Source organism: Podarcis tiliguerta (genome assembly GCF_965153285.1).
Source record: "Podarcis tiliguerta genome assembly, chromosome: 12".
Classification (NCBI taxonomy): Eukaryota; Metazoa; Chordata; class Lepidosauria; order Squamata; family Lacertidae; genus Podarcis; species Podarcis tiliguerta.
The window spans coordinates 10,453,866-10,480,549 of NC_139545.1; the positions used below are offsets into that span (position 1 = coordinate 10,453,866).

A 26,684-nucleotide genomic window follows, 5' to 3' on the forward strand; every position below is an offset into this window, starting at 1 on the left:
TAGCATTGTTTCTTTATGGCATTCTGAGCCTCGCAACCTCTGCATCAGGGATGGGGAAGGTCAGACCCTGGAGCCAAATACAACTCTCCAGGACTCTGTATCAGAACTCTCCCAGACCATGCCTCCTCTCCCTACATGCCTCTCACTGGCTCTGCTTTGCACTCATGTGTTTTTGCCTGGTTGAAATGTACCTGTGAACTCTGGTAATGCCTCTTGGTGGAGGTTAGAGAAGAGTGTCTGTAGAAACTAGCCTACTGCACAAAGGTGAAACTTACATTTGTTGCTCTGTCTACTTTGGCCCTTGGCCCCAGCCACCATTGGAGGCATGTGGCCTCCAACGAAGGTTGTCTTGGAGAGACTGAAAATGATTATTCCCCACTCTTGCTCTGTGGAATGAAATGATGTTTGCTACCCTTGTGAAGTTTTTGTTCTCCCAGAGGGAATTACCTGGGCAGGGACTCAGTCAAAGTCTTGCTGTGATTAAGCACCACTCGCAAAAGGGCACAGAAGCCTTTGCGATATCAATGAACGCTACAACTTGCAGAATTGTGGGGCGGGGACCATTAACGAATAAAGACTCTATCTGAACTTACCAATAGGCATTACTTCTTTGATGCAGCCAAACTGCTCGTGAATGAGTAGCGGAGAGCTGTAGTAACGGCGAAAACCTTTGGGCTAGAGAGTGAGCAAATGAGAGAGAGAGAGAGAGAGAGAGAGAGAGAGAGAATGAATATAAGGCAATCACGACCCATTCAGTTCAATGGGGTTGCTAGGTTCAACGGGGATACAATGAAGCTACAGTAATACAGTGGTGCCCCGCAAGACGAATGCCTCGCAAGACGGAAAACCTGCTAGACGAAAGGGTTTTCCGTTTTGGAGGTGCTTCGCAAAACGAATTTGCTATGGGCTTGCTTCGCAAGATGAAAATGTCTTGCAAGTTCCTGCGGGGTTCCCCCCCCCTTTTCCCCAAGCCGCTAAGCCGCTTAACAGCTGATCGCTAAGCCGCTTAACAGCTGATCCACTAAGCCCGCTAAGCCGCTAATAGCCTTTTAGCAGCTAATCCCTTAAGCCTTTAATAGCCACTAATAGCGCTAATAGCGCTAATCCGCTAATGGGCTTGCTTCGCAAGACGAAAAAAACCGCAAGACGAAGAGACTCGTGGAACGGATTCTTTTTGTCTTGCGAGGCACCACTGTACAGTGGTACCTTGGGTTAAGAACGTAATTCGTTCTGGAGGTCCATTCTTAACCTGAAACTGTTCTTAACCTGAGGTACCACTTTAGCTAATGGGGCCTTCTGCTGCCACTGCACGATTTCTGTTCTCATCCTGAAGCAAAGTTCTTAACCCAAGGTACTATTTCTGGGTTAGCGGAGTCTGTAAACTGAAGCGCCTGTAACCCCAAGTACCACTGTATCTGCTAATTCTTTAGTGCAGAAGTCGGGAGCCTATGGCCCTCCCAAGGTTGTTGGACTCAAATTCCCATCAGTCCCAACCAACAGAGTCAATCGTGATGATGGGAGTTGGAGTTCAACAGCAATGACATGTTCCCTATTCCTGCTTTACTGGGGCAACTTTACTTTTTACTGTAAAGCTGAAAGCTGTAAATTCCTTCCTGTTGCTGGATCTGCATGGGATCCAGATCATAAGAATATATAAATTATTTTTTGGACTTTAGCATTCATACTGAGGGGAAGTATGTTTCATTTTTAATTGGAAATATTTTGAAGGCTTCCCCTTCCTGGTAGATGTCCTCTTTTGTGGGGGTGGGTTGGGGTGGCAAGCTTTTATGCTCAATCGTGCCAAAAAAACATCATTAATAACCCAGAAATACAAAGCAGCTAATAAAAAAAGACCAGCCAGAATTAGAAGATTTAAAAGCCTAGTGTATAAAAATGCTTCACTTGGTGTCTAAGGCTATAAAGCAAATAAATTAGATCTGACTAACTAGGTGCTAATTATGCAAAGCAGATCCCCTGTATAAGCAGTAGGTGTTTCTTTTCTGCCAGCAAAAACCACTCTGTGGTGTGGTGAATCCTGGATGGATTAGCTGCACCCAAATGCACAAAATGGGGAGACAAAATGGGATTTCAGAAGGTGCCACCAATTTAGCTCATGGGGAAGATAAATGCCATTTTCCCCATCCACTGGAGTAGCCAGGCAGGAAGGGGTTTTGAAGGGAGGCGTTTTTTGCTCTGGAGGACCCCTCCCCATCTCCTCAAACCCCCATCCTCTCTAGGAATCTAGTCTGGTTCATTTTAAGCCACAGAGAGAGCCAAGCTGCAGGATCAGATCTCTCTGCATCTCTGTCAAATAAGAAGCCAAAGAGGATGCTCACTACACACAGAGGTGGGTGGTGGCTCAGTGACACTTCAGGTTCCCAAATGAAACTGGCAATGGAAGGCAAGGGAGCAATGCAAAGAAATAGGGACAGGGACCTAAGAGGTTTGGACACAGAGCAGACCATGCTGAGCAGCTTTGCAAGAGTGTGCAAACGAGAACCCAAAGTAGGTTACTGCTTTGCTCTTTCCCTGGCCAAGAGATGGAAGGAGCAATGAATGAAAAGGTGGAGAAAGATTTGAGGGGTTTTTTTGGCCGTTGGCGGTAGGAAGGGCTTGCATTTGGGAATCTGGGACTCTGCATGACAAAGTGAGAAGCTATGATGGCTTAAGGGTTTTCAGCATGGGTCCCGGCATTTGGGGGGCAGTTGGAGACTATGGGATAAGCAGTGAGCCCGCTATAGAAATATGGGCCTTGGCAAATGTCCAACAATGCCCAGTCCTGAAGCCACCCCTGCTGTAGCCCTGTCTGAAAAGCAACAACTCTTGTTTAACTGAGCCTATATTTCTCAGAGTTGGCATGTTCGGAGTATGATTTTTGAATCTGTGCCTAGAATAAGTTTCTTGATAGATTATCTTTTTCTAAGCACTGTGTGCTTCTTCAATTCAGCCAAGACATTAGGTGGGACCTGCTGGGGCTTATCTCTTGCCCAGTCTGGTTTGTGGCTGTGTTTGATCCAATTACTGCCTTCTATATATATATAATTATCCAATTACTGCCTTACCAGTTTGCCCATGCAGCGTTGCTGTCCAATGCTCTCTGCACATCTGTGGTGAATGCTCAGCTTGCATGCCTTGCAGCGCAGTCCATGTTTAGCGTTTGTCCCTGTCAGAGGAACAGAAATAATTTAATTACAGAATATCAATAGTTTCCATGCATCCAAGTGACCTCCCGCAAAGCTCAAACAGGTCTCAGCCTTACAGTACTTCACAAACCTCCAGTCTTAATACAACTGTGCAGAATCCACAGGCCCACCCACAAAGGGATGGTTTAATTTCTAAAAGAATACACTACAGCTCAGCTGAGAAAAAGAGCTCCTTGTCTGCAAATCACAATTGCCTCTCAAAACACAACCCTGTGTCTTATGGGAAAAGTTATGCATTGCTGTAACCATGATTTGATTTGCAATTGGCTTCATAGTTGTACATAGTTGTAATAAATGAATACAATATTAGATCTTACAATAAAAAATATAGCCCAAGTGATCCAGTTTTTAACTTCGTCCCTCTTTCTTCAATCCTAGAACATCTAGTCGCTGCAGATGTGATGTTAAGAACAGGTGTACTTGGGCAGCATACTTTAGTTTATCATATCTGCATTCAGAGTATCTTAAAGGGCAGGAATGGATAGCAAGTTTTAAAAATAAACGTTAATAAGCTCCCTGCCCTGCAGGCCTTTTTCTACCTGGCCTGGGTGGGCGGGGCCCAGACTGACTCCAGCTACAAAAGCTCAGACTGCTGAAAAGGTCAGAGAGCAGCTTGGCTGTCTCTTAGTGCAGACCCAGGTCATTGAGCCTGAGCTTCTACAGCTGTTGCCTGCCATGAACCACCGCTGGCAGGATTGGCAGCAGATATATGCCTATGATAATATTTTATTCTCTTGCTAATTATGCTGTTTTAAATGTGCATTTTCTATTTAACTTCTTTTGGTCATGATTTCTTTTGAAATCTTTAAGATAATTTTCTGTTGTTGATTTTGCTGCATTAAACGTGCCTACTTTGGTTGCCTTCCTTTGTAATGTTTTATTTTGAAATCCTTAAGGTAATATTTTAGTTTCCCATTAATTATGTTGTTTTGAATGTATACCTTATATTTGACTTTGTTCAGTAATGTTTGTTCTGGGTTGATTTATTTGATGTCTTAATGTGTTGTAAACCACTCTGAGGCTTTTTCTTAAGATATAAAAGGTAAAGGTACCCCTGCCCGTACGGGCCAGTCGTGTCCGACTCTAGGGTTGTGCGCTCATCTCACTTAAGAGGCCGGGAGCCAGCGCTGTCCGCAGACACTTCCGGGTCACGTGGTCAGTGTGACGAAGCTGCTCTGGCGAGCCAGCACCAGTGCAGCACACGAAAATGCCGTTTACCTTCCCGCTATAAAGCGGTACCTATTTATCTACTTGCACTTAGGGGTGCTTTCGAACTGCTAGGTGGGCAGGAGCTGGGACCGAAAGACGGGAGCTCACCCCGCCACAGGGATTCGAACCGCCGACCATGCGATCGGCAAGTCCTAGGCACTGAGGTTTTAGGTTTTACCTGCAGTGCCACCCGCGTTCTTAAGATATAAAGCAGTATAAAAATGAAATGAATAATAATGATGATAATAAATAAAATAAAATAAAAATATTCAGAGGTAAGCCCACCTGAGTTCAATGGGGCTTACTTCCAGATAAGTGTGTGTGGAACTGCGGTCTAATATATCATGGTCCTGATCCAGAAATAGAAGAAAAAAGAGGGAAGGCTTCTTAGCAGTAGAGTCTACTGACACAAAAGAGACAAGAAGCATCTGGTCATGATCAGGTATTGATTCTGTAAATCCCATGCACTGTGCTTCTTGAGTCACATCATTCAGTTGGAACAGGGTGTACCTATGGCTAATCCTCACTGCACAGTACAGAAGAAAGACTCACATCCATCAAAGGCACATCTGTATACCATCTCTGGGGCCATGGCAAAGGATTGTTCTTTGCACATTTTTTTGTTCTGTGTGACTGTCTCTGGATCAGGAAGGATGGGGAGGGTGTGAGGGGCAGGGAGGGAGCCACTGGGCGCTGTAAGTTATTGATCCTATAATCCTGTGCACTTTTAGATTTGAGCTATCATCTTCCTCAGGGCCAATGTCAATACACTAATTCAGCCAGGCAAACTTTTGCTTTTGTGTGGCTTCGTGCAATTGTTGCCCCTGAAGAAGAATGGTTGCTTTGCTACAGGATTTGGGGTGTACATCTATCAGTCTGGATGCCATCTTGGGGTGTCCCCCTCCCAAGCCCGTGGTTTCACATCTCTAAGCTGGGGTTCTGTAGAAAAAGAAATTCCTAAAGTTAATGCCATTAACTTAATGCTTCCAGCCAGGAACGCCTCAAGCCAGGTCTGTTAAGTATCTCTTAGCAGCACGACCAAAGAGTGCGGATAACTCACAATGTACACACGTTTAACACGTGCAGTTTCAACTTTTATGCAGATGAGGACTGGCCAGTTGAAATCGCACACATTAAATGCATGGAAGGTGGAGAGATCAAAAGCTCTTTTTGTGCAGGGTTTTCCCAGCGTGGAAAGAGCTTTTAAGCTCTCTGCCTTGCTTACTGGGCTCCGAAAGATCCCTGTAAACATGCTGGACAGCTTAAAAACCCTCTGTCTTGCTTAGCAGGTGAGGCCTGGCACACTGGTTCCAGATTATTTCTCCATCTAACCCAGAACTGTATGCTTTGATTGCCAGTGGTTCTCCAGCAGGGCCAGCCCAACACATTTTGCTGCCTGAGGCAAAAGATATAAAGGTGGCATCTCCTCATTCCACATACAGAAGATGACTGCACTGTACACTTTTGAGAGTATAGCATCCTTTTGCTGCACCTGAGACAGCAGGCCAGCCTGGGGCAGGGCAGGCCAGGCCATGTGGCAACAAGGAAATACCTGGGGGGCTTAGAAGCAATAGCTGAGGGCTGCTTCTGTCTCCCCCTCCCTGGTGTTTGCTGCCTGGGATGATAATCTCACTTTGCCTAATGGTAGGGCTGGCTGTGTTTGCCAGGGTCTCAGGCGGAGGTACTTCCCAGCAGCTGCTGCTTGATCCTTTAAACTGCAGATGCCAGGGATTAAGCTGAGGATCATCTGCAGGCAAATCACATGCTCTACCATTGAACTGCTGTTCTCCCCAACATTTAATTTGTGGAATAAAGAAGCTTTGGCAACTAGCAGCTTCCCTCTCCCATTTTTCCTTTTCCAAAGACAGCCATGCCCCTTGATTAGTAATACACTGGCATCCACATAAGAAGCTGCTGCCATATGAGAATATGGATCTGATGGATGGAAGTGGGACCTTTCATCTGCACTAATGGGGAGAGTGCATTATAGTCAGTTATTAGAGAGCCAGGGCAGGCAAAAGATGCTTTTTAAGAGGGGATCAGATAATTTCATGTGGGCAAAAAGCCACCAATGGCTGCAAATCATTATGGCTATATGCATCCACCAGATTTCTGAGACAGTATTCCTTTGTCGGTGCCAGATGCTGGGAATTAACAGCATGACAGGACTATTGCCTTTCATGCCCTGTTTGTGGGCTTCTGAGGGGTGTCTGTGTTAGTTTCTGTTTGCCACTGAGCAGTGCCTTGGAGTCACAAGACTCTGTTTACATTCCACACATTCCATACTGTTGGAAGTCTCACGGGAGACAGGAGACGGATGTGACGTTAGTGGTTTCTTGTTCCTTTGTTGTTCAGTTGCTGTCTGCTCTCACAGAGAGAGGAAGTGTTTTTCGTCTGCGTAGTTAGGAAAGTAAAACTCTTTGCAATGTAGCCATAAATCTCATCACTTCCGCTTGTTGCTTTGATTCTCTGCTGAGTGGGAATATGCCTGAGGCCTCATCAAAGGCTCAGGTCCTTAATCACGTTGGAGGCGATTCCGAAAGACTCGGCCGGAGGAAAATGAGCTTTATCAGCTTGGCCGAGCGGAGTTCCCGACAGTCTGGTTGGCTGCTGTGGGCTACAGGATGCTTGGCAATGTGGGCAATTGGTCTGCTCCAGCAGAGCCCTTTTTATGTATTCAAAGGTGTACCCCAGAGCTTTCCAAACTGTGTGTTGGCTGCAGTGTGTAGTTGTCTCACGCAAACACTCTCCACGCTCCTCCAGGGGCTGCAAAGGGGTTTGTTTAACCTCTGGTTTGCTAGTAAAACTGAATTAGTGTGTCACGAAATGATGCGGATCTAAAAAGTGTGTCACCAACATGAAAAGTTTGGGAAGCTCTGGTGTACCCTGTTCTCACTGATCTGCCTAAATAAGCATTTGCATGCCAAGTCAGAAATCCACTGGGTGGTACACCCTCAGGCACAGCTGCCCTGGCAACACGCGGTGTGGCATCCTTTTGTATATATAAATCTTCCTGTAATACAGCAGAATTCTGCAATGGAAATATATTTTCTGAAGCCCCTTTCCACGAAGGAGCAAGCAGTATTTTGGCTCTTCTGGCACTTGCCTCCAGATCTGTGTTGTGCTCTTAACACCCCACAAGATACCCTCCTCCTTCCCACACATGTTTGAGCAGTCGAAGAGTTCATTATAGCTCAGAGCAGCCAGCTGTTGATATCATGTGGCAGAGATCATGTGACAAGGAGAGGTTACTTAGGGAAGAATAGGTGATTAGTTACTTTAGTCTATGCTTCTTTTCTTTACTTTCTTTTCCTCTAAATTACACATCTGGATTTTTTATGCTGGTCACTGACTGCAACAATAAAGGTTTGATTTGAAATGCACTATACCAGGGGTCTGCAACCTGCGGCTCCGGAGCCGCATGTGGCTCTTTTACACCTTTGCCCCGGCTCCGGGGTGGATACTAGCGAGGGGAGGAGGCGCATTGTGCGTCCCGACACTCCCCACTGTGGCGGACGCTGTACTGGCTGTGACGTCGCATGGGGGCGGTGCGTGCGTTAGTCACGCACCGTCCCGACGTCACCTTCCTGCCCGCCCGCTACATTGTAACGGGCATGTATGCTGGTCACTGCATTGAAAGGGGGCATGTACGCTGGTCACTGTTTTGAAGGGGAGTGAAGAACACACACACACAAAAAAAGGTAACTTGTTAATTTAACGTTTATTTCTATGAGGAGGAGTAATTCTGAGAGGTCAAACAAAGAAATAATAAAAAAGTGACAAAAAAGTTATTTTTATAATGACGAGTTTTGCGGCTCCCAGTTTTTTTCCCCTTCGGAAACGGGTCCAAGTGGCTCTTTTTGTCTTAAAGGTTGCAGACCCCCGCACTATACCCTTGCAATATATTCCAGGAACAGGTTTAGTACCCCAACCACTCTATATGTGTAATGAAACCAAAAGACTGGACATAAGAATACAAACCCCTTTGCTTTCTGATGGCCGTCCTCTTACTGAGGTTGTTGGGATGTGGTTTTACTCAGAGCTACTTCAGGCAATCTATCAGCCTCGCTTACTTGCAGAAATGTAAGGAGCCCGCTTGAATGAACAGAGCAAGATTGGAGGAAGGGATTTGTACGAGATTATTAAAGCTCCCTCTGAAATTCAACCATGCTGGTTTGTTTGTTTTTAATTTGACCAGCTGTAAAACCAGCTCTTAACCTGTATTGGATTTCACAGAGCTAGATAAGATACCTAATTAAGGGTTTTGGGGAAGGAGGTTATCAAGCAGAAAATAACTAAAGAAATGGTAGCCTCACTAATAGGATGGTTTTCAGGGATGAGGTTACCTTGGCTTTCAAGTAGCTGGAATGGGCTCGTGCTAGAGACAATTAGAGCAGTCGTTATTAAACTGTGTTTTTAAAATAGTGTATTTTTTTACTTGAAAGCCTCCTCTTGGTAATTGCTTTGAATGAATAGAGCCAAGTCAAAAATGAAATCTAAACCAATCCTGTTCATCAAATGTTTCCATAGGAAGTTTGTCTTAGAATCAAGGTATACTTCATGCAGCAAGCATGCTTTGTGGTCATGTGCTGATTCTGATGTACTGATGTGCATCGTGCTCAAACACCAGAGAGTGGGGCCTGCACAGTTGGGGCTGACTAATGCAGCCCATTCGAGACTCTGACAAATCTCTTACCTCCTTGGAGATGGGGGAAAAAGGAGGAATGGCAATGCATGCCTGACAGATTGAATTCAGGCTGGTGGCTCGCCAGCTGGACAGGCTTGCTGTCAAGTAGGAAGGAGAGAGGTATCCTCCAAACTGATAAGAGGCACAGCAAGCTGGTATGAGGGAACTGTGGGCAGTCATGATTCCCTTGTGTCCTCTGCCTGTCCCCTAACAGTTGGAAACCCAAGTCTCCCCTCCATGCTTTGTGGAATTCAGTGCCACTAACTCTGATGTGCTTCTGGTATGTTCACTGTGTGCTGGTCACCAGAGCTGTGAGTACATGAACGTAAAGCAGGGGTCAGCAAACTTTTTCAGCGGCGGGCCGGTCCACTGCCCTCAGACCTTGTGGGGGGCCAGACTATATTTTGAAGGGGAAAAAAATGAACGAATTCCTATGCCCCACAAATAACCCAGAGATGCATTTTAAATAAAAGCACACATTCTACACGCCGATTCCTGGACCATCCACAGGCTGGATTTAGAAGGTGATTGGGCTGTATCTGGGCTCCAGGCCTTAGGTCGCCTACCCATGTCGTAAATCAGCCTTTCTCAACCTTGGGTCCCCAGATGTTGTTGAACTACAACTCCCATCACCCTTAGCTAGCAAGGCCAGAGCTCAGGGATGATGGGTGTTGTAGTCCAACAACATCTGGGCACCCCCAGGTTGAGAACCCCTGTCATAAAGGAAGAGAGGTAACAAAAGGAACTCTGGATGATGGCTGAGGCATAGTTTCAAGAGCTTTCTCCATTCCCCTTTAGACCTTCACTGAAGCACAGAGGAGGTGAAAACAGGGTGGTAGATGCTGTCTTCACCTCGGAACTCTGCGGATTCATTCGCAGCCCTGCTAGGAGCACCAGGCTTTTTCCTGCATGATCAAAACTCTGTTTTTTTCTGAATGGAGAGAGCACTCTACGTGTACAGTTATACATTAAAAGGAATGCATGTGTGTCGAAGCTGGGCCTGCTGCAACCCTTGTCCTCCCACAACCATTGAGTGGACGAAGGTCAGGAAAAGTTTTCTGAGGGTTCATTGATTGCTGTATGTGCTCCCCAACCCTGGAGTTTCAACTTGTAATGAGCACAGTAGGTAATCAAATGCTGAATCAGCCCCATGTCTTCCCCTTGTGAGTCACGCAGCCTATCCACCATTTATTTTAGTATTGTTTTTAAATGGCACATCTATGTTTGTAAGTGTGTTTATGACTCATGCCGGGGTGGGGTGGGGGGAACAGCCAACTCTTTTGGAAATTGGGGTGAGATGACAGGTTCATGATATCACAGGGAGAAGCCAATCCTTTTTTATTCTCCTAACTCAAACATGTATAACCACAAATGCAGCAGCAATTTATCACGGAACAAAAGAATGCTGTGTGTTTACTGCTTTCAGGGAGGAACACCCATCTGTGCTCTCTGTGTCTGCAGCACTACAGACCTGGGCACCCGCATCTTTCTTCCAAAACCAGAACCATCCTTTTCCTTTTGGGAAAAGAGATCCGTTTAAGAAGTAAGCTGCAAGGACCTCGGCTGGCTGAATTCTAAATGCACAGACCTCTTTATATTTCTGTTACTTATTGCTGTTTGTTACCCAAGGCTCTGTTCGTAACAGCTTCAGAGAGAGGCTTGTCATCACACATGCACCGTGGGGCGCAAAGGCAAGCTTTGTACATTAAAATGGAGTTTCCTTTAAGCATTGAGGTTTTGTCCTATCCAACTGTGCAGGCTGAAGCACGAGCCACGTAGCCTGAGATCAGCCTTTGCCATGTGTCTGCCTGGCTCCCCCATACTATAGTTTACATTCCACTGTCATTTCTTCATGTCTAAAAATTCTGTCTCATGTATTGTAGTACAGATTAGAGTCGATGTTCTGTTTTCTGATCTTTGCCATTCCACCTACAGCTTGTTCTACAATCAGAGGCCAGTATAGACCTGAAGACAGGCATTCTGATCTACACTAAGGAATCCAGAGAAGCAACCTATTTTTTCAAGGTACTTAGCAATGGCACGTTTGTTTTGGTTAGATGTAAGTAAACGGCGTTTCCGTGTGCTGCTCTGGTTCGCCAGAGGCGGCTTAGTCATGCTGGCCACATGACTTGGAAGCTGTACGCCGGCTCCCTCGGCCAGTAAAGCGAGATGAGCGCCACAACCCCAGAGTCGTCTGCAACTGGACCTAATGGTCAGGGGTCCTTTTACCTTTACGTTAACATGATTATTTTGTATTTTATATACAGTGGTACCTTGGGTTACATATGCTTCAGGTTACATACGCTTCAGGTTACAGACTCTGCTAACCCAGAAATAGTGCTTCAGGTTAAGAACTTTGCTTCAGGATGAGAAGAGAAATTGGGCTCCGGCGGCGCGGCGGCAGCAGGAGGCCCCATTAGCTAAAGTGGTGCTTCAGGTTAAGAACAGTTTCAGGTTAACAACGGACCTCCGGAACGAATTACGTACTTAACCTGAGGTACCACTATAAGTACAAATGTGACCTGACTTAATTTATGGAATGTCTTTTGTCAGATTGAAGCACTACAAGAATGTAAGTGGTGCATGTTTTGAAGACGATGAGACTTCTAAAGACAATGGTCCACATCTAAGAACTTTCTAATGCACAGTTGCTCAAGTGTAAACCCCATTGAACACAATGGGTTGTATTCAATGTTAATCATACTCACAGCAGATTGATTGACATTAATGGACATCACTAGCTTAGGTCTACTAATTATAATGGGTCCACTCCAATACCTTACTCAGATACAACTCAGTGAGGCTTCTTTCTGAATAAATGTGAATAGAAGGATCACAAGTAGAGTCAGGGGGAAATTCAACTCCGTTCACGTTTAAAGGCAAATTTACCTAATTTTCACCTTTCAAAATAATACACTGAACCAAATCAAAGCCATCCTTCAAAATCCACACTCTTCTGAATTTTGCAATGAAGTTCACCAGCCAAATAATGGTTCAATGCACATAGTTAGTCAGGGATGGGTATTTTGTGTGTGTGTGTGTTTGCTGCGGACCCCCCCCCCATACTGTAATGGAAGGCTTAAAAATTCAGCATGAGGCTGGATGTTTTGGAGGTGTTCCTAAAATTGTGTGAGAGGCCATAGCAAACAGTGACTCATTAATAAATGTGACAACTTGTTTTGGTCCTGGAGATGATTCTCTTCACACTGACATCCAGCTCTTGGCAAGATCGTCTCTTATGATGTCAAAGGAGAGCAGGCAAAGCATGAATCTCAATGTGCCCCAAGCCTTAACTCTCGGATCCTTTGTAATCCAATTCGGAGACTTTCTGGAATGCTCTTTGCAAAAGAATTAGCATAACATTTAGGTTAATTGAAATTTGGATAATGAAGTTTTACTGGCTATATCACGGAGTACTTTTTATTTATTTCATTTAATAAATAAGCTTCTTCCAGCCTGCATATCATACGTCCCATCCAATTTTAAATTAAAATGTTTTTAGGTTAAAAATGAGTGGTCTGCACTTGCTTCTGTATGTCTGTGCGGTCATGCAGCTGTGCTTGTGTGCGTGTTAACAGGCATTTAGGAGCAATTATATATCTCAACCCTGAGAGTAAAAACTTAAAAGAGACTCATCAAGAAGCTGATATTTGTGCCTGCTTTATATTCGTCCCTGAATTTCCACAAGGGATGAAATTTTAGAAAGTCAAAATGGATGTAACAAGAAGACCAAGACACAGCACACAAATTCAGCTATAATATTCATGAGGTTGTGCCTAGCAAACAGTTCTGACACACCTTTTATTTGTAATGACTATGGGCAGTTTTCCCCAAACCGAGACCTTCCAGGTGTCTTGAACTACAGCTCCCACCAGCTGGTAGCCCTCTGCCAGCTACCTTCTTCTCTAGCCTCTAGAGAAAGAGTCAGATGGTTTGCAGCCTGCAATCCCTGTCAGTGGAATTCCCTCTAAGGCAAACATAAAGCACAGCTGGAAGGGCCAGTCCAGCGACTCAAGCATGCAATGCCCTTACAACCCAAAGCAGAAGCCATATCAGTTCAGCCATCTGCAAACACAAGACAGTGTCCTTAGACCTAAAGGCAAAGCTATACAGAATGGCATTCCAGCATCTTGAGTGCTAGAGGAAACTATTGCTTTTATTTTTGGTCCACCTATACCCAAGCATTACCTCTGTGTGATCATGATCATTTAGTATTAATGTATTTTAAATACTATACACGATGCACACATAAGTAGAGAACGGCCTTGCTAATAAGAGGGTCAAACTGGCTTTCATTGTTCAAAACACGCCCACAATTTAGTGCCATTTCCCCTGAGGGAAAGCAGAGCACCAACGCTAGCCGCTATATATATAGTTTCACTCCTTGCCAGCCTTCGGATTCAAGACAGATTGCAGCATTCAGCGAGTGCCTTCACAATATATTTCCATAAGTTGCTGCTAGCAGAGTTTCAGACAGGGGTCTGAGTTGCCCCAAAATGGTGGTGCTGGTGGCATTGCTTCTTTGCTGCCGGCGGAGACAGCGTGGCAGGTAGGGCGCCCGCAGGCATGCCGTTTGGGGGGGCTCCTCTCACCTGAGGCAGTTGCCTTACCCTGCCTAAAAAGCTGAGCCAACTTTGCGCGGGACATGAAGGCAGCAGTCTTCTCCCACAGCTGTTCCTCATTGCATGGATGGAGTAAGCAGCCATTATGACTAGCAGTCACAGACTTCCTTAACCCCCCCCCTCTCTCAAAGCCATCTAAGCTTGCGGCCATTGCTGCCTCTTACGGCAATGAATTCCACAAACTGAGTATGTGCTATAATAATAATAATTTATTTATAACCCACCCATCTGGCTGGGTTTCCCCAGCCACTCTGGGCAGCTTCCAACGGAATATTAAAATACAATAACCTATTTAAACATTAAAAGCTTCCCTAAACAGGGCTGCCTTCAGATGTCTTCTAAAAGCCTGGTAGTTGTTCTTCTCTTTGACATCTGGTGGGAGGGCGTTCCACAGGGCAGGTGCCACTACCGAGAAGGCCCTCTGTCTGGTTCCCTGTAACCTCACTTCTCGCAATGAGGAAACCGCCAGAAGGCCCTCGGCGCTGGACCTCAGTGTCCGGGCAGAATGATGGGAGTGGAGACGCTCCTTCAGGTATACTGGACCGAGGCCGTTTAGGGCTTTCAAGGTCAGCACCAACACTTTGAATTGGGCTTGGAAATGTACTAGGAGCCAGTGTAGGTCTTTCAAGACTGGTGTTATATGGTCTCGGCGGCCACTCCCAGTTACCAGTCTAGCTGCCGCATTCTGGACACACATCTGCTGTGTGTATAGCTTATGAATGGTTATTTTCCTTTGCTTCTGGTTCCTTGAATCCAACTAACAATAGGAGACAGGTTTTGTGTGTGACAGCAATCACTCGTTCAGACCACTTCACCTCTTCTTCTTTTTTGCTGTCTATGGCAGCCACTATGTTGGCAACCTATGACTCTTTTACCAACAGAGGAATACTGTCACCTCATTTTTTTACCCCCCAAAGCACTGGGGGTAATAATAATAATCAGTTAATAATTGGTCAGTTAATTAATTGCTGTTGTATGAGACTATCTATGGCCTGTTTCTGCCATCCTTGAGCTTCATCTATTTGTGGTTACTTCGCTTGAAAGACATAAAAGGCAGAAAATCTGCTTGCTCTGTGAGACTAGCAGTAGAAATTTTCAGTGCCAGAATTTCAAGTGGAGTTCCATAGCCATAGCCAACTTGGATGCACCAGTTGAAGGTGAATCTTTTGGGATTTTTAGAGAGTAAGGAAGAGCAGTATGATTCAGGCAGCAGGCTTCAGATAAGCTAGCTGGTGATGTTGCAGGAAGCACAAATTCCATGCTGCAGTTTTGTTAATCCAGCAGGGAAGGAAGAGAGGAAGACTCCTAAGGCAGCTGTAGCAGGAGATTTTAAAGCAAGCTGTAAAAATTTACAAGGAACGGAAAGTCTATTGTGCCACTAAGGCAGTGAAGAACGAAATCGCCCAAGGTATGGGGAAAATTGTATGGAGAAAATCAATAAAGCTAGTGCTCTTTCAATAATATCATTTGAGCTAGTTCTAAACGTGCAGCCACATTCTTTTAACAATAAGAAAGTATACAAGTGCCTCAGAAGTCTGACATCTCACAGGAGAAGTTGTGTGCTAGGCTGCTGTAGCAAAAACAGCAAGAGCAATTTAGCAAACTAAAAAGACTAACAGATTCATTGCAGCATAAGCTTTTACAGCAAGCCTAAGAGAAATTTATTGTAGGGAGAGAGTAGGTAAATGTGTGTATTCACACACAGAATTGGATTTGGAGTCCTCCCAACAATTTAAACAATTGCAACAAGTATAAAGAATTATAGGCAGGTCTACAGCGACACAACACATTTCACTGAATTGCAAAATGTAATGATAGGTCTGGTGTCCCCACTTGGCTTTTCAAGGTGGATTTTTGGGTTCATGGCTAATGGTGATGTCAGTTGGGGTCTACTGAAAATGGCGGTGCCTGCCAGAGCCTACAGTCAATAACACCATGGGTTTTAAAAAAACCCCACCCAGGATGATCGCCATGTCTTTTTAAACTCACAGTCCCTCTGAATGGTGGAATTTCTGGGACATGGCATTTTGGGAGAGCTAAGGAGTTGACCCTATAAATTAAATTTCTCAAAACTAACATATTTGTGTGTTTTTTCTCCCATTCTGTGATCATTAGTTATCATCCAGAATGTGTCTTCTAGGTCCTGATGGATTAAAAAAATAAAATCCCCAGTCGAAACAACTCAATGTGTTCTTGCATGTAGGCATGCTAAAAACAAGCTTAAAATTAGAACTTATTTCCCAGGGACATATCTTTCTTTGGAAACAGCATTAAAAAAGGAAGCATTAGGAGTGAGCTATCTTCTCTGGAGACTTAAAAAAAAGAAAAAAGCAGTAGCAACAACAAATGCTAATAGTTTCCCACAATTAACCTATGCTGCTCTCCATCAGTTTCAGCGTAGCTTAGCTCACTTGCTTCAGCTGTAGAAGACTTTCTAGCCGGCCCACAAGAGTTGCCCCACATCTGAAACTGTAGGTGTACTGTTATTTTGCATGTAACTAAAGACGGCAAGAAGATGGCTCCTGTGAGCGATTGCCCCCACCCCCACACACGCCAAGACAATATGAGAGTGCAGAAAAAGTGCCAGAGGTGTCATGAGCTGTATCAATGCATGTGGAACTAAAAGGACAGCAAACAGGGAGAGAAACTTCGCATTTGCACATTTCTAGCATTGCAGGGTGTTACACTAGATCATGGGTAGGCAACCTAAGGCTCAATCGCCTTCTAAATCTGGCCTGCGGACAGCCCAGGAATCAGTGTGTTTTTACATGAGTAGAATGTACAATGAGTAGAATGTGTACAACTAATCCAGAATGCGGCAGCTAGAGTGGTGATTGGGAGCGGCCGCCGAGGCCACATGAAAGACCTACACTGGCTCCCAGTATGTTTCTGAGCATAAGTCAAAGCGTTGGTGCTGACCTTCAAAGCCCTAAACGGCCTCGGTCCAGTATACCTAAAGCAGCGTCTCCACCCCCATCGTTCTGCCCGAACACTGAGGTCCAGTGCCGAGGGCCTTCTGGTGGTTCCCTCGCTGCGAGAAGCCAAGTGACAGGGAACCAGGCAGAGGGCCTTCTCAGTAGTGGCACCCGCCCGGTGGAACGCCCTCCCACCACATGCCAAAGAGAAGAACAACTACCAGACTTTTAGAAGACACCTGAAGGCAGCCCTGTTCAGGGAAGCTTTTAATGTTTAACAGACCACTGTATTTTAATACTTGGTTGGAAGCCGCCCAGGGTGGCTGGGGAGACCCAGCCAGATGGGCGGGGTATAAATAATAAATTATTATTATTATTTTATTTAGAATGCATCTCTGGGTTACTTGTGGGGCATACGAATTCATTCACCCCACCCAAATATAGTCCGGCCCCCCACAAGTCCTGAGGGACAGTGGACCGGCCCCCTGCTGAAAAAGTTTGCTGACTGCTGCACTAGATGACCCTTCCAACTCTACAATTCTATGACAAAAGTAGAACGCCTGCATTAAGGTAGAGTTAGCACCTATTCTGTTCAAAGTTCGGGGATGCAATGCTGAGTCAATTACTAAGTTAAGTTAACTGATTAAAGTGCTTTTCACTGATTACAAAGGTGGGCTGGAGATTTACTGCCACACACAGCAAGTCTGGGCTCTCAAACTTCAGTGGCGCCCTGTGATTGTGTGCAAGGATGCCTATGTGGTCACCCGTGAAACAGTTAATGCAGGGGAAGAAGGATTAGGAATAGAGTTCAAGTTCAAAACACAGATAAATATTCATACTTAAGGACTCCTGCAGTCTTCATGAGAAAAATGGTTTATGCATCTCTGATAGTTTTCAATGATGGTTGTATTTTGAGGGGAGGGAATCTAATTTATATTGCATAAAAGTGAAATGAAATTGCAATTGATTACATTGCAAAACATAAAGTGAATGATTGCTCTTCCAGCTAAGGGGTGTCAAGAGAACATTCACCGAAGCAACAAGATATATTATGCAATTTTGCTTTTGAGTTCCTTCCTGATTCTGCTGCTCTAACCAGTTCTGGGTAGACGGATGTGCACCAAAACCTAACAATAAATTGGAGGGAATGTTTTTAGGGATTTGACACAAATGATGAGGCGCAGTATGGAAAGAATGTGTGGAAAGTGAAGATTTTTTCCATTCGAGTCACTACAGGAAATGGACTTCAGGAATAGCATGGGTTTTTTTGGGTGTTTTTTAAAAAGGATATATTTTTTTCAGCACTTGTTTTCTTCAGCGGAAAACTGTCTGTACATGAAAACACTGCAGAAAAAGAAGGAAAGAAAAGGGGCTGAAGCACATCAAAGTAACAGCCTGATGTTTTGATGTGCTGGCTTTGCAGTTTCAGCCCAGACTGACTCTTAAATTGTATCTTCCTGCAGAATCTCGACTCCTGCCTACCTCACCAGCCCGAAAATACATTAACATGTTATCTCAAGGGTGAATGGAAAAATATGACTAAACTAAACCAAACCAGACTGGATATGATGTTGGACAAGGTAGGCTAGGTGGTTGGGAATGATCATTAGCATTGCTCTTTTACATTCCTTGCAAGTTCTATATTATTAGCCGACAAATAAATCACATAATAAATCAGAACTAGTTTCAGCTAAAAAAAGGAGAAAAAGACTCAAGTGGTCATAAAAATTCAGGGCTTTGGAACCTGCCTTGCATCGCCAAATACTCTGATTCTCAATTTTTTCCTTTGCAAAAACTGAATATATGTGTATCTGAAGAAGTGTGCATGCACACGGAAGTTTATACCAAGAACAAACTTAGTTGGTCTCTAAGGTGCTACTGGACAATTTTTTTTATTTTTAAAATATATTTCGACTGTGTCAGACCAACACGGCTACCTATCTGAATCTGAATACTTATTGTTAACTGAGCTATTCTAACAGCCTGAGGAATTAGAATATTTCTCGGCTTCATGGAATGTTACCATCATGCATAATCTGTAGGCCTCGGTGGTATCCTGAATCCGTACATAACAAGGGTCTCAACATCTTGTACAGGAAATATTAAATACAACATTCTCATTGTATCTGCCTCTTATTAGGGTAGGTTAGACAGCAAGGACATATCTGGTGAAAAACCAAGAAAACTCTTAGTTTCATCTCAAACAAAGGGTAGGTTTACACTACTGCATTTTGCACACAATTATATTTGTCAGTACATGACGTATGGAGGCCCTCCAGATGTTCAAGGGGAATTCTCATCGTCTCTGGCCATTGGCCATGCTGGGTGGGGATTGTAAAGGTTGGGAGTCCAACAACATCTGCAGGGTCAGAAGAGGTTGAACCAGGTGATATGTTGATACCCTATTTTGCATGGAGAATTTAATAGCACGAAGACCCAGAATTTATTCCTAAATAAACACAGCTTGTGCAGAATCCAGAACAAAAAGCTTTCACTCTTTTTGAAAGATAAGCACTTGTGGAATTGATTGAGGGATCTAGAATGTTTTGTTGGCAAGCACAAACACAATTACACAAACATCATGGTTGTACATGTGTGTAATACATCTCTTTCTGTAGCCTCCAGATCCAGCCCTATATCTTCGTATTGAAGTTTACTTGCAGCCTTTTAAGTGCTTTATTGTTAAATATCCAGCATTCGCCTCCACTGGTGCAACTTTACTGTTTGTCTGCTTGCTTGGGGTGGTTCTGCAACAACATTATTGTTCCACCACATCTTCCCCAGTTTCCATAATATTTGTGCATGCGTTTTATTTTGAAAGAGCTGATTACGCCTCCAGACACATGTACGTAAAGGTCCGGGGGGTTGAAGGTTTTTAGAGTGCACTAATCAAAGCACTGCATTTTGTTGCATCCTCTCCTCTGTCCCCAGGCCTCACGGTTGCCATTCAGTTTATCCAACAACTGATGTAATGATCCAACGGCAGTCCGAAAGACACCAGCTAAATTTATACATTGGTAAGAGTAAGAAGGATATTCTGGATATTCACTGAATCTTGGTTGAAAAGAATACTAAGAAAAATATCCTTGTCTTGCAAAGCTCTTGCAAGTTTTAAATTGCACACTTCAATTCAGAATATGTTTTATACATTTTTTATTCAAACTTGGATAGGGGGAAAATATGCCCTCTTATCTTTGTAAATTTCAAACTCTCCTCTCAAATGCGCTTCCACTGTTGCTGAAATTAACTTAAATATACAGAAAATATGTTAAAAGTACAAATTTCCCAATATATATTTGGGGATGGGGGTTTGTGGGGGGACATGTAGTTCTCGTTTCTCGAAAGTCTACAAAATGCTCTCCAAGATCGGAATTCCCTTGATATTATTTTGCTCAACTTGTAAAGCCCCTGACAAACAGCCTGGTGAAATAAGTGCTGCATAAGATGGTTGGCAATTTGGGATTTCCGCATTACCGCTGGCAGACAAATCATATTGGGCAAAGTTTTGCCTCCCTAGTTAGCATAAAAGACCATTATGTTAGACTATATCACAGAAGAATCTTTGCCTAACCGGTACAGAAAACAGACTTATTTGCTTACATGAATCCTATCAGTGTGAGAACTTCCAAAATATGCTGAAGGAAGTATCTGCTTATGAAACCTTGTATCAGTTATCTTCAAGAGTATATTTATCGTTCCTCTTCCAGCTTCCTGCCAGATACCACTTCGTGGATTCCATCTCTCTTTCAACTTCATTACAACTCTATGAATCTTTCCCATATCATATACTATTCTTTTCCTATAGAAGCATGGCTTCTAACAATCTTTAGGTTCTAGGACCATAGAAATACATTCTCAGAATTTGTAGATCATTAGGTTTATCAGGAGATAAGGTTAGCTCTGGCTAACATGCAGAAACACCATAGTGCACAGATGACATAATGATTCCTATATAATTCCCCTTCTCTATACAATTATGACCTCCACCCAAGGTCACATGAAGCTCCTCACCCACCTTGCAAGACCACAGTGGTTCTACTTTGTCACAATTGGCCAATGATCTAGTCAGAAGATGGTTTTTAGTGATCAGATGCATTAACTAGTCCAATGGACTCCCATGTCAGTGAGGGGGAGATTATTACAATATATTTTATGGCATCTTGTCGCAAAATCTTAATCACTAGGGTATGAAACTATTAGAATCGTCCAGTGGCGAACAGCTGATCTGCACAGCAAAGATATCATAACCACCATGCCTATGGCTCAAGAACTTGTTTATGAGATGTCTAACAAGTAAAATACATAATAAATAAATAATACACCTCTTATTAGTCTAGAATGCTCTGATGTCACAGAAGGGTGGGTTAGCAAGGCATCTGAGCGCTATGAAGGATTTTAGAATTTCATTTCTAAATTTCATGAATGTTTCTGAAATTTAACTACATAAATATTGTCCACAGGCCTAAGCTTTCAAGTGGCATCTTAATTGGGGCAAACTGCTTGATTGGGTCCAAAGGCTTGCAATCATTTCAGACCGATAGCATTTGCTGCTTAAGCCTTGAATGTGATATTATAATGAAAAGCTTACATAGTTACTTGATTCCTATTTATATTATTCTGCACACTTATAAGATTCAGAGCTCTGGAATTCTCAAGGGTCAACAAACCCTTCTATCATGATAAATACATAAAAGGAAATGGATCCTTTGGACAAAATTTTGCCTAGAGGTCTTGCATGCACATTTTAAAAGATTCAAATAATCAGCCCAAGTTTTCTTTATCACATGCTGGAAAATACCATTGTACATTAGGTGCTTGGGAAGAAGCAAAACCATTCTTACCTACAATCATGTGGTTGCAGATGTCACAGAACGTAGGTTTTTTGAATATGTGCTCCTGGAAAACGTGAGTCTTGTTGCTTTCCTGTTGGTGTTGGACTATGGTGGGAGTAGATGTCTGACTTTCAGAGGCTGAGAGCTGGCCAGTTCTGGGGCTGATTTCTGATAGCAAATCTACCTGCAACTTCATGTCACTGTTTGTCCGCTGGAAAAAGTTGTCTGCACTTTTACTCCGTAAACTTTTGGTCTTGAAAGACAGCGATCGTTTCAGTTTCTGGAGCTGCAATGCGACAAAACATTGTTCAAATAGCAAAGCTCACAGTATGATCAGATTCCTAATGACATGCAATTCTTGCTGACCTTAGTTGCATACAATGAACGTAATTCCAGTTACTGGAATTTGAATACAATCCAGACTGATGAGCAGCTTTGCATTGCCCCAACAATGCATTGCATATGTGCCAATTTAGAAATGGTTACTATGATTTAAGTGACACACTCCAATGGGACGTTCCCTGTGCAAGTTTTAGTGAAATCCATGGGAGTTGTCTCCTCTTGTGCAGTTCCCATTCTTTTCAATGGGATGATTTTCCTGTTGGATTTTGCTCTTTATATTATTTGGGTTTTTTGTCTATTGTGGGAGAGGCCACACATAGCCAGAAATAGAACCTGCACCATTTTGTCATGCTTCTCCATGACAAAATGACATCAAGCAGGTAATGATGGCCACCTCTGAAGTCACAGGGGAAAGGCCATAGTTCAGTAGTAGAGCATTGCTCTGCATGCAGAAGGTCCCAGGTTTGATTCCTAGGAGAGACTCTTGACTGAAACCTTGGAGATCTGCTGCCAGGCAGTGTGGACAATCCTGAGTAAGAGAAGGACCAATGGTCTTACTGAGTTAAGACAACTTCCTGTGTCACATGTGTTCACAAGTACAGGAAGAGACACATTCCTAGGGACTTTTGGTCACATGCAAAATTGATGTCTACTGCATCACACACCTCATTAACTCCCTTCCTAAACACACAAGCACCATTGAGTTCTTAATTTAAGGATTTTTGAGATGAAAATAAATAACAGGACAAGGCAATAAACAGTGTCTTCCATCTTGTGTTTCCAGTCCCTTGGCTCGTCTTCTCAGAGAGTTTTGCAGCCAGCTTTCTTCATTCCTCCAGTGGGAGCGCTGAGCTTCATAACTAATCACCTGCCTACCACTGAAAGTGCTCCTGCAGAAATCAAGACTCATTATCATTCCCCCTCGTTTGAAAACCAGAATTGCAGTTGCACAAGGTGACTGTAATGACATTCATTATTGATTTGCCATCCATTCCCACCATGCCACATGAGGTTAATTAAATGGTAAACATTATTCTTCTTCTACCAGGGAGCGAAACTAAGCAGTACAACTAAGTGCTTGTTTTTCTAAATAACAACCCTCTTGCTGGCTCAGCAATAGGCCCCGAGAAACTAATTTAATGCTATAAGCTCAGTTTCAGACATAACATGATTTGCTAATTAATTCCACAGAAGCCATTTGCCCGAATGTACAAAAAGGCTAGGTTGTGTCTGGGCACAAAAGGAGGACCAGGGCAAATGGACTATGGATTAATATTCGCAATAGCTTCTATCAGAGTAATCCTTCCCATTACTTTAGGCCAGCCTTTGCCAACCGGTGCCCTCCAGCTATTTTGGACTACAATTCTCATCAGCCCCATCTGTCATGGCTTATAGTCCAAAACATCTGATGGACATCAGGTCAGTTGAGGCTGCTTTAGGCAACCATGTCAGTTATTGCTTCAGTTGCAAGCAGGTTGTAGACTTGGACAGGATGGGAAGCATAAGGACCCAGTCTTCCTGTTACTCCCCCCCGTCAGAAACTAATCTGAAGGACGCAAAAGCCGCCAATACAGGGACGGTTTGCACATCTCCTGGGTGGAGAGATGTGAAAGCAAGATAGAAATGTGGAGAAACAGTAGACAGAGGCCCTTGCACTACTTCTTCCTTCTGTAACATTACGATGCCCAAGGTTGACCTCACTGGTGGGGGAACCCATTTACCACTAGGTTTTCCTCAGAGAAGTTTGTTCCTGAGAACAAGGACCCTGTCGCCACTCAATGCCCTTTTATGTAGCAACGACCCTTGGCCAAGAAAGCCCGTCTGCAGCACACACCAAACCACTGCACTTCAAAAACTGACCCATTGCTAATTAGCGTTGGGTTCCCCCCTCTTTCTCCTATGAGTTCTTTTCAAGAAGTGATGTGCTTAGAGCACTCTTCCAGCAGGAAACACATGCCTAGCGTAGAAGGTCTCCTTTGCCTCCGCCTGCTCTGGCAATTGCCTGATCAGCGAAAGCTGTCTCCGGAATCAAGAGTACATCAATCTACCCATGGTGCAACTGAAAACCTTGGGGTACATGCATTTCCGTATGCCAGCCTTGGGTTTGTATGAAAGGGAGAAATGTGCAAATATTTCCACTGTGCAGAGAGAACTGAGCAGCTGGATCCAAGACGAACACCTAGTCTGGGAGGGACCTAGGACGCTCCCTTACACTGGGTCAGGCTGATTGTCCTCCTAGTCCAATATTATCTACTCTAGCTAGCATGGGCTCTCTGGGGAGTCTGGCAGAAAGCAGTGGCGTAGCATGGGTTGTCAGCACCCGGGGCAAGGAAAGTAATTTGCGCCCCCCCTGCTGCACTGTCCCTCCCCATAGTCCCTCGCTCTCTCTCCGCACCGCACCGCACGCCTGGCACCCTCCCCTCCACAGTGGGCGGCGACCCGGCGGCTCGGATCGGATTCGCACAGCCAGCACTGCAGTCAGTGAGAGAGAGTGAGTGAGCCAGGTAGGGGCAGAGAGCTGCGAGTGCGAGCGCGCCTCCTCCAGATGTTGCGCCCGGTGCGGCCGGCCCCCCTGCACCCCCCACGCTACTCCACTGGCAGAAAGTGACCTCCAGCGGCAGCGCAAAACATTTTGCTGCTTGAGGCAGATGGCGCCACTAGTTTCCATATCAAGGTAGAGAAGCAAGTCTTGAATGAAAGAAGAAGAAAGGCTAAGACAGTAAAACCCCACAACTGCCTCTCCATGGGAGTGAAATTACAACAGTAAAGTAAATATTGTGCTGCCTCTTCCTGGCAGCCTAAATCGGCTGCCATAGTCTGCCTAATGGTAGAGTCTTTCCCTGGGTCTTCCACACATCTCTAGCAGCCCAGGATCCCTTTAATCTGCATATGCCAGGGACTGTTAACATGGGACGTTGAGCAGGCAAACCACGGACTCTGTCTCAAAGCTTTCTTTCTGGAAAGTTGCTGTCAGTTGATATTGAGCTAGATGAACCATCGGTTTGACTGGATATAAGGCAGCTTCCACTAACTACTTTGGGTCTCTCCCCAAGTGAGTAGTTTCTGACACTTAAGTAAATGGTTACTGAGAAATAATTCGACTGAAGGGTGCAGTGGTTTAATGAATTAACTCCTTTTCTTACAGGCAGAAAAGGTAGTTTCTCCAAAGTATTAGGACGCCAGCTGGATGTTGCTTTTGATACTGTTTCGTTTGCATGAAACTTAGTATGAATAGTATCCAAAGCAGTACCACTATACAGTGGTGCCCCGCAAGACGAAATTAATTTGTTCTGCGAGTTTTTTCGTTCTATGAGTTTTTTCGTCTTGTGAAGCACCAATGTGTATTGACGGTTTCCCATAGGAATGCACTGGCGGTTTAAAAAAAAAAGGCGCAAGACGTTTCATCTTGCGAAGCAAGCCCATAGGGAAATCCGTCTTGCGAAGCAACTCAGAAAACAGAAAATTCTTTCGTCTTGCGAGTTTTTCGTCTTCCGAGGCATTCGTCTTGCGGGGTACCACTGTATTAGTTTATTGGAGTACAGCAGATCCTCTAGTGGCTTTTAAAAATTTCCTTGCAATAATAATAATAATAATAATAATAATATAATAATACTTTATTATTTCTACCTCACCACTCTAGGTGGCTCCCAACAAAATATTAAAAATACAATAAAACATTGAACATTAAAAACTATCCTAAACAGGACTGCCTTTAGGTGTCTTCTAAAAGTCAGATCGTTTTTTATTTCCTTGAAATCTGATGAAATGTCAAGCTTGATTTGAGGCAAGCAAAGTTTCTGGGATCAGGTGTAAGCAATGATTTTGTTTGTAGTGACAGAGCAGGGTTATACACATTTGGGGGTATTCCCGTTCATGGGTTTGATTTGAAAGGAATAATCATGGGGGGGGGGGATTGAACACAGAGAAATCCTACTTGAAAGCATTAGATTATCCTAGCAAACTGGCTGCAGTGATCTATCCTGGCCCTCGATCCCCGGGCAGAATGCTAAGAGCATCCGCCAATTTTAAAAAATGGCAAACTGTTAATCCTGACATAGTACATGGTGAAGTTTCAAAGACTGCACTGTCAGAGTAACTTCAAGCATATCTGGATGAGGTATTTTCTGGTGGCCCTTTTCAGCTGGGCTTCTGGCTTGGTATAGTAGCCTTGGTGGCTGATCAGAATGTAGAGGTTGGCAAGCAGGAATCACTCTCTGTTGGTGCTTACAAACCTCTCAGCAGCGTTGGAGTGATTGAGAAGCCAGGGGCAGCTTTGATCAGCAACCTATCTCCAGTAGTTTGCCATTAAGGTGAGGGGAGAGACTCCATCGGGCAAGGCCTTCTTCCACCTGCCTTGCCCCACCCTCCAGTCTCTGCTTCTCAATTTGTACTGTATTATTTTATGCATTGTGGCTTGCCGTTGTTTTATTGATTGTAGTTTTGAAATTATTTATTGTGATTGTTAAGAGTGGGTTTCTGTTTAATTTTTATATGCTAATATTATTATTCTATACTATTCTAATGATTGTTGAATGTTACTTTATTTGAAGTTGATTGCTTATTTTAAAGCTGTTTTATTATCACATTTTTGTATTGTATTAGATAAGGTGTACATTCTTTGTTTCTTCAGCTTGTAAACTGCCTTGAGTATTGTAAGATAGAAAGGCACTATACAAATTAAAGGGACGTGGGTGGCGCTGTGGGTTAAACCACAGAGTCTAGGACTTGCCGATCAGAAGGTCGGTGGTTCGAATCCCCGCTACGGGGTGAGCTCCCGTTGCTTGGTCCCTGCTCCTGCCAACCTAGCAGTTCAAAAGCAAGTCAAAATGCAAGTAGATAAATAGGTACCACTCCGGCGGGAATGTAAACAGCGC

At 44.0% G+C, this 26,684-nt stretch overlaps 1 protein-coding gene across 1 annotated transcript in view; it reads right to left on the minus strand.

Annotated features, from left to right (window-relative positions):
- STAC (SH3 and cysteine rich domain) overlaps positions 1-26,684 on the minus strand; it is a 77,811-nt gene that overhangs the window by 19,450 nt on the left and 31,677 nt on the right. The window contains exons 2-4 of the mRNA XM_083405085.1: positions 21,478-21,754; positions 3,063-3,163; positions 594-675 (exon numbers count right to left, since the gene is read on the minus strand). Coding sequence (XP_083261211.1) covers positions 594-675; positions 3,063-3,163; positions 21,478-21,754 — 460 coding nt within the window. The remainder of the gene's footprint in view (positions 1-593; positions 676-3,062; positions 3,164-21,477; positions 21,755-26,684) is intronic.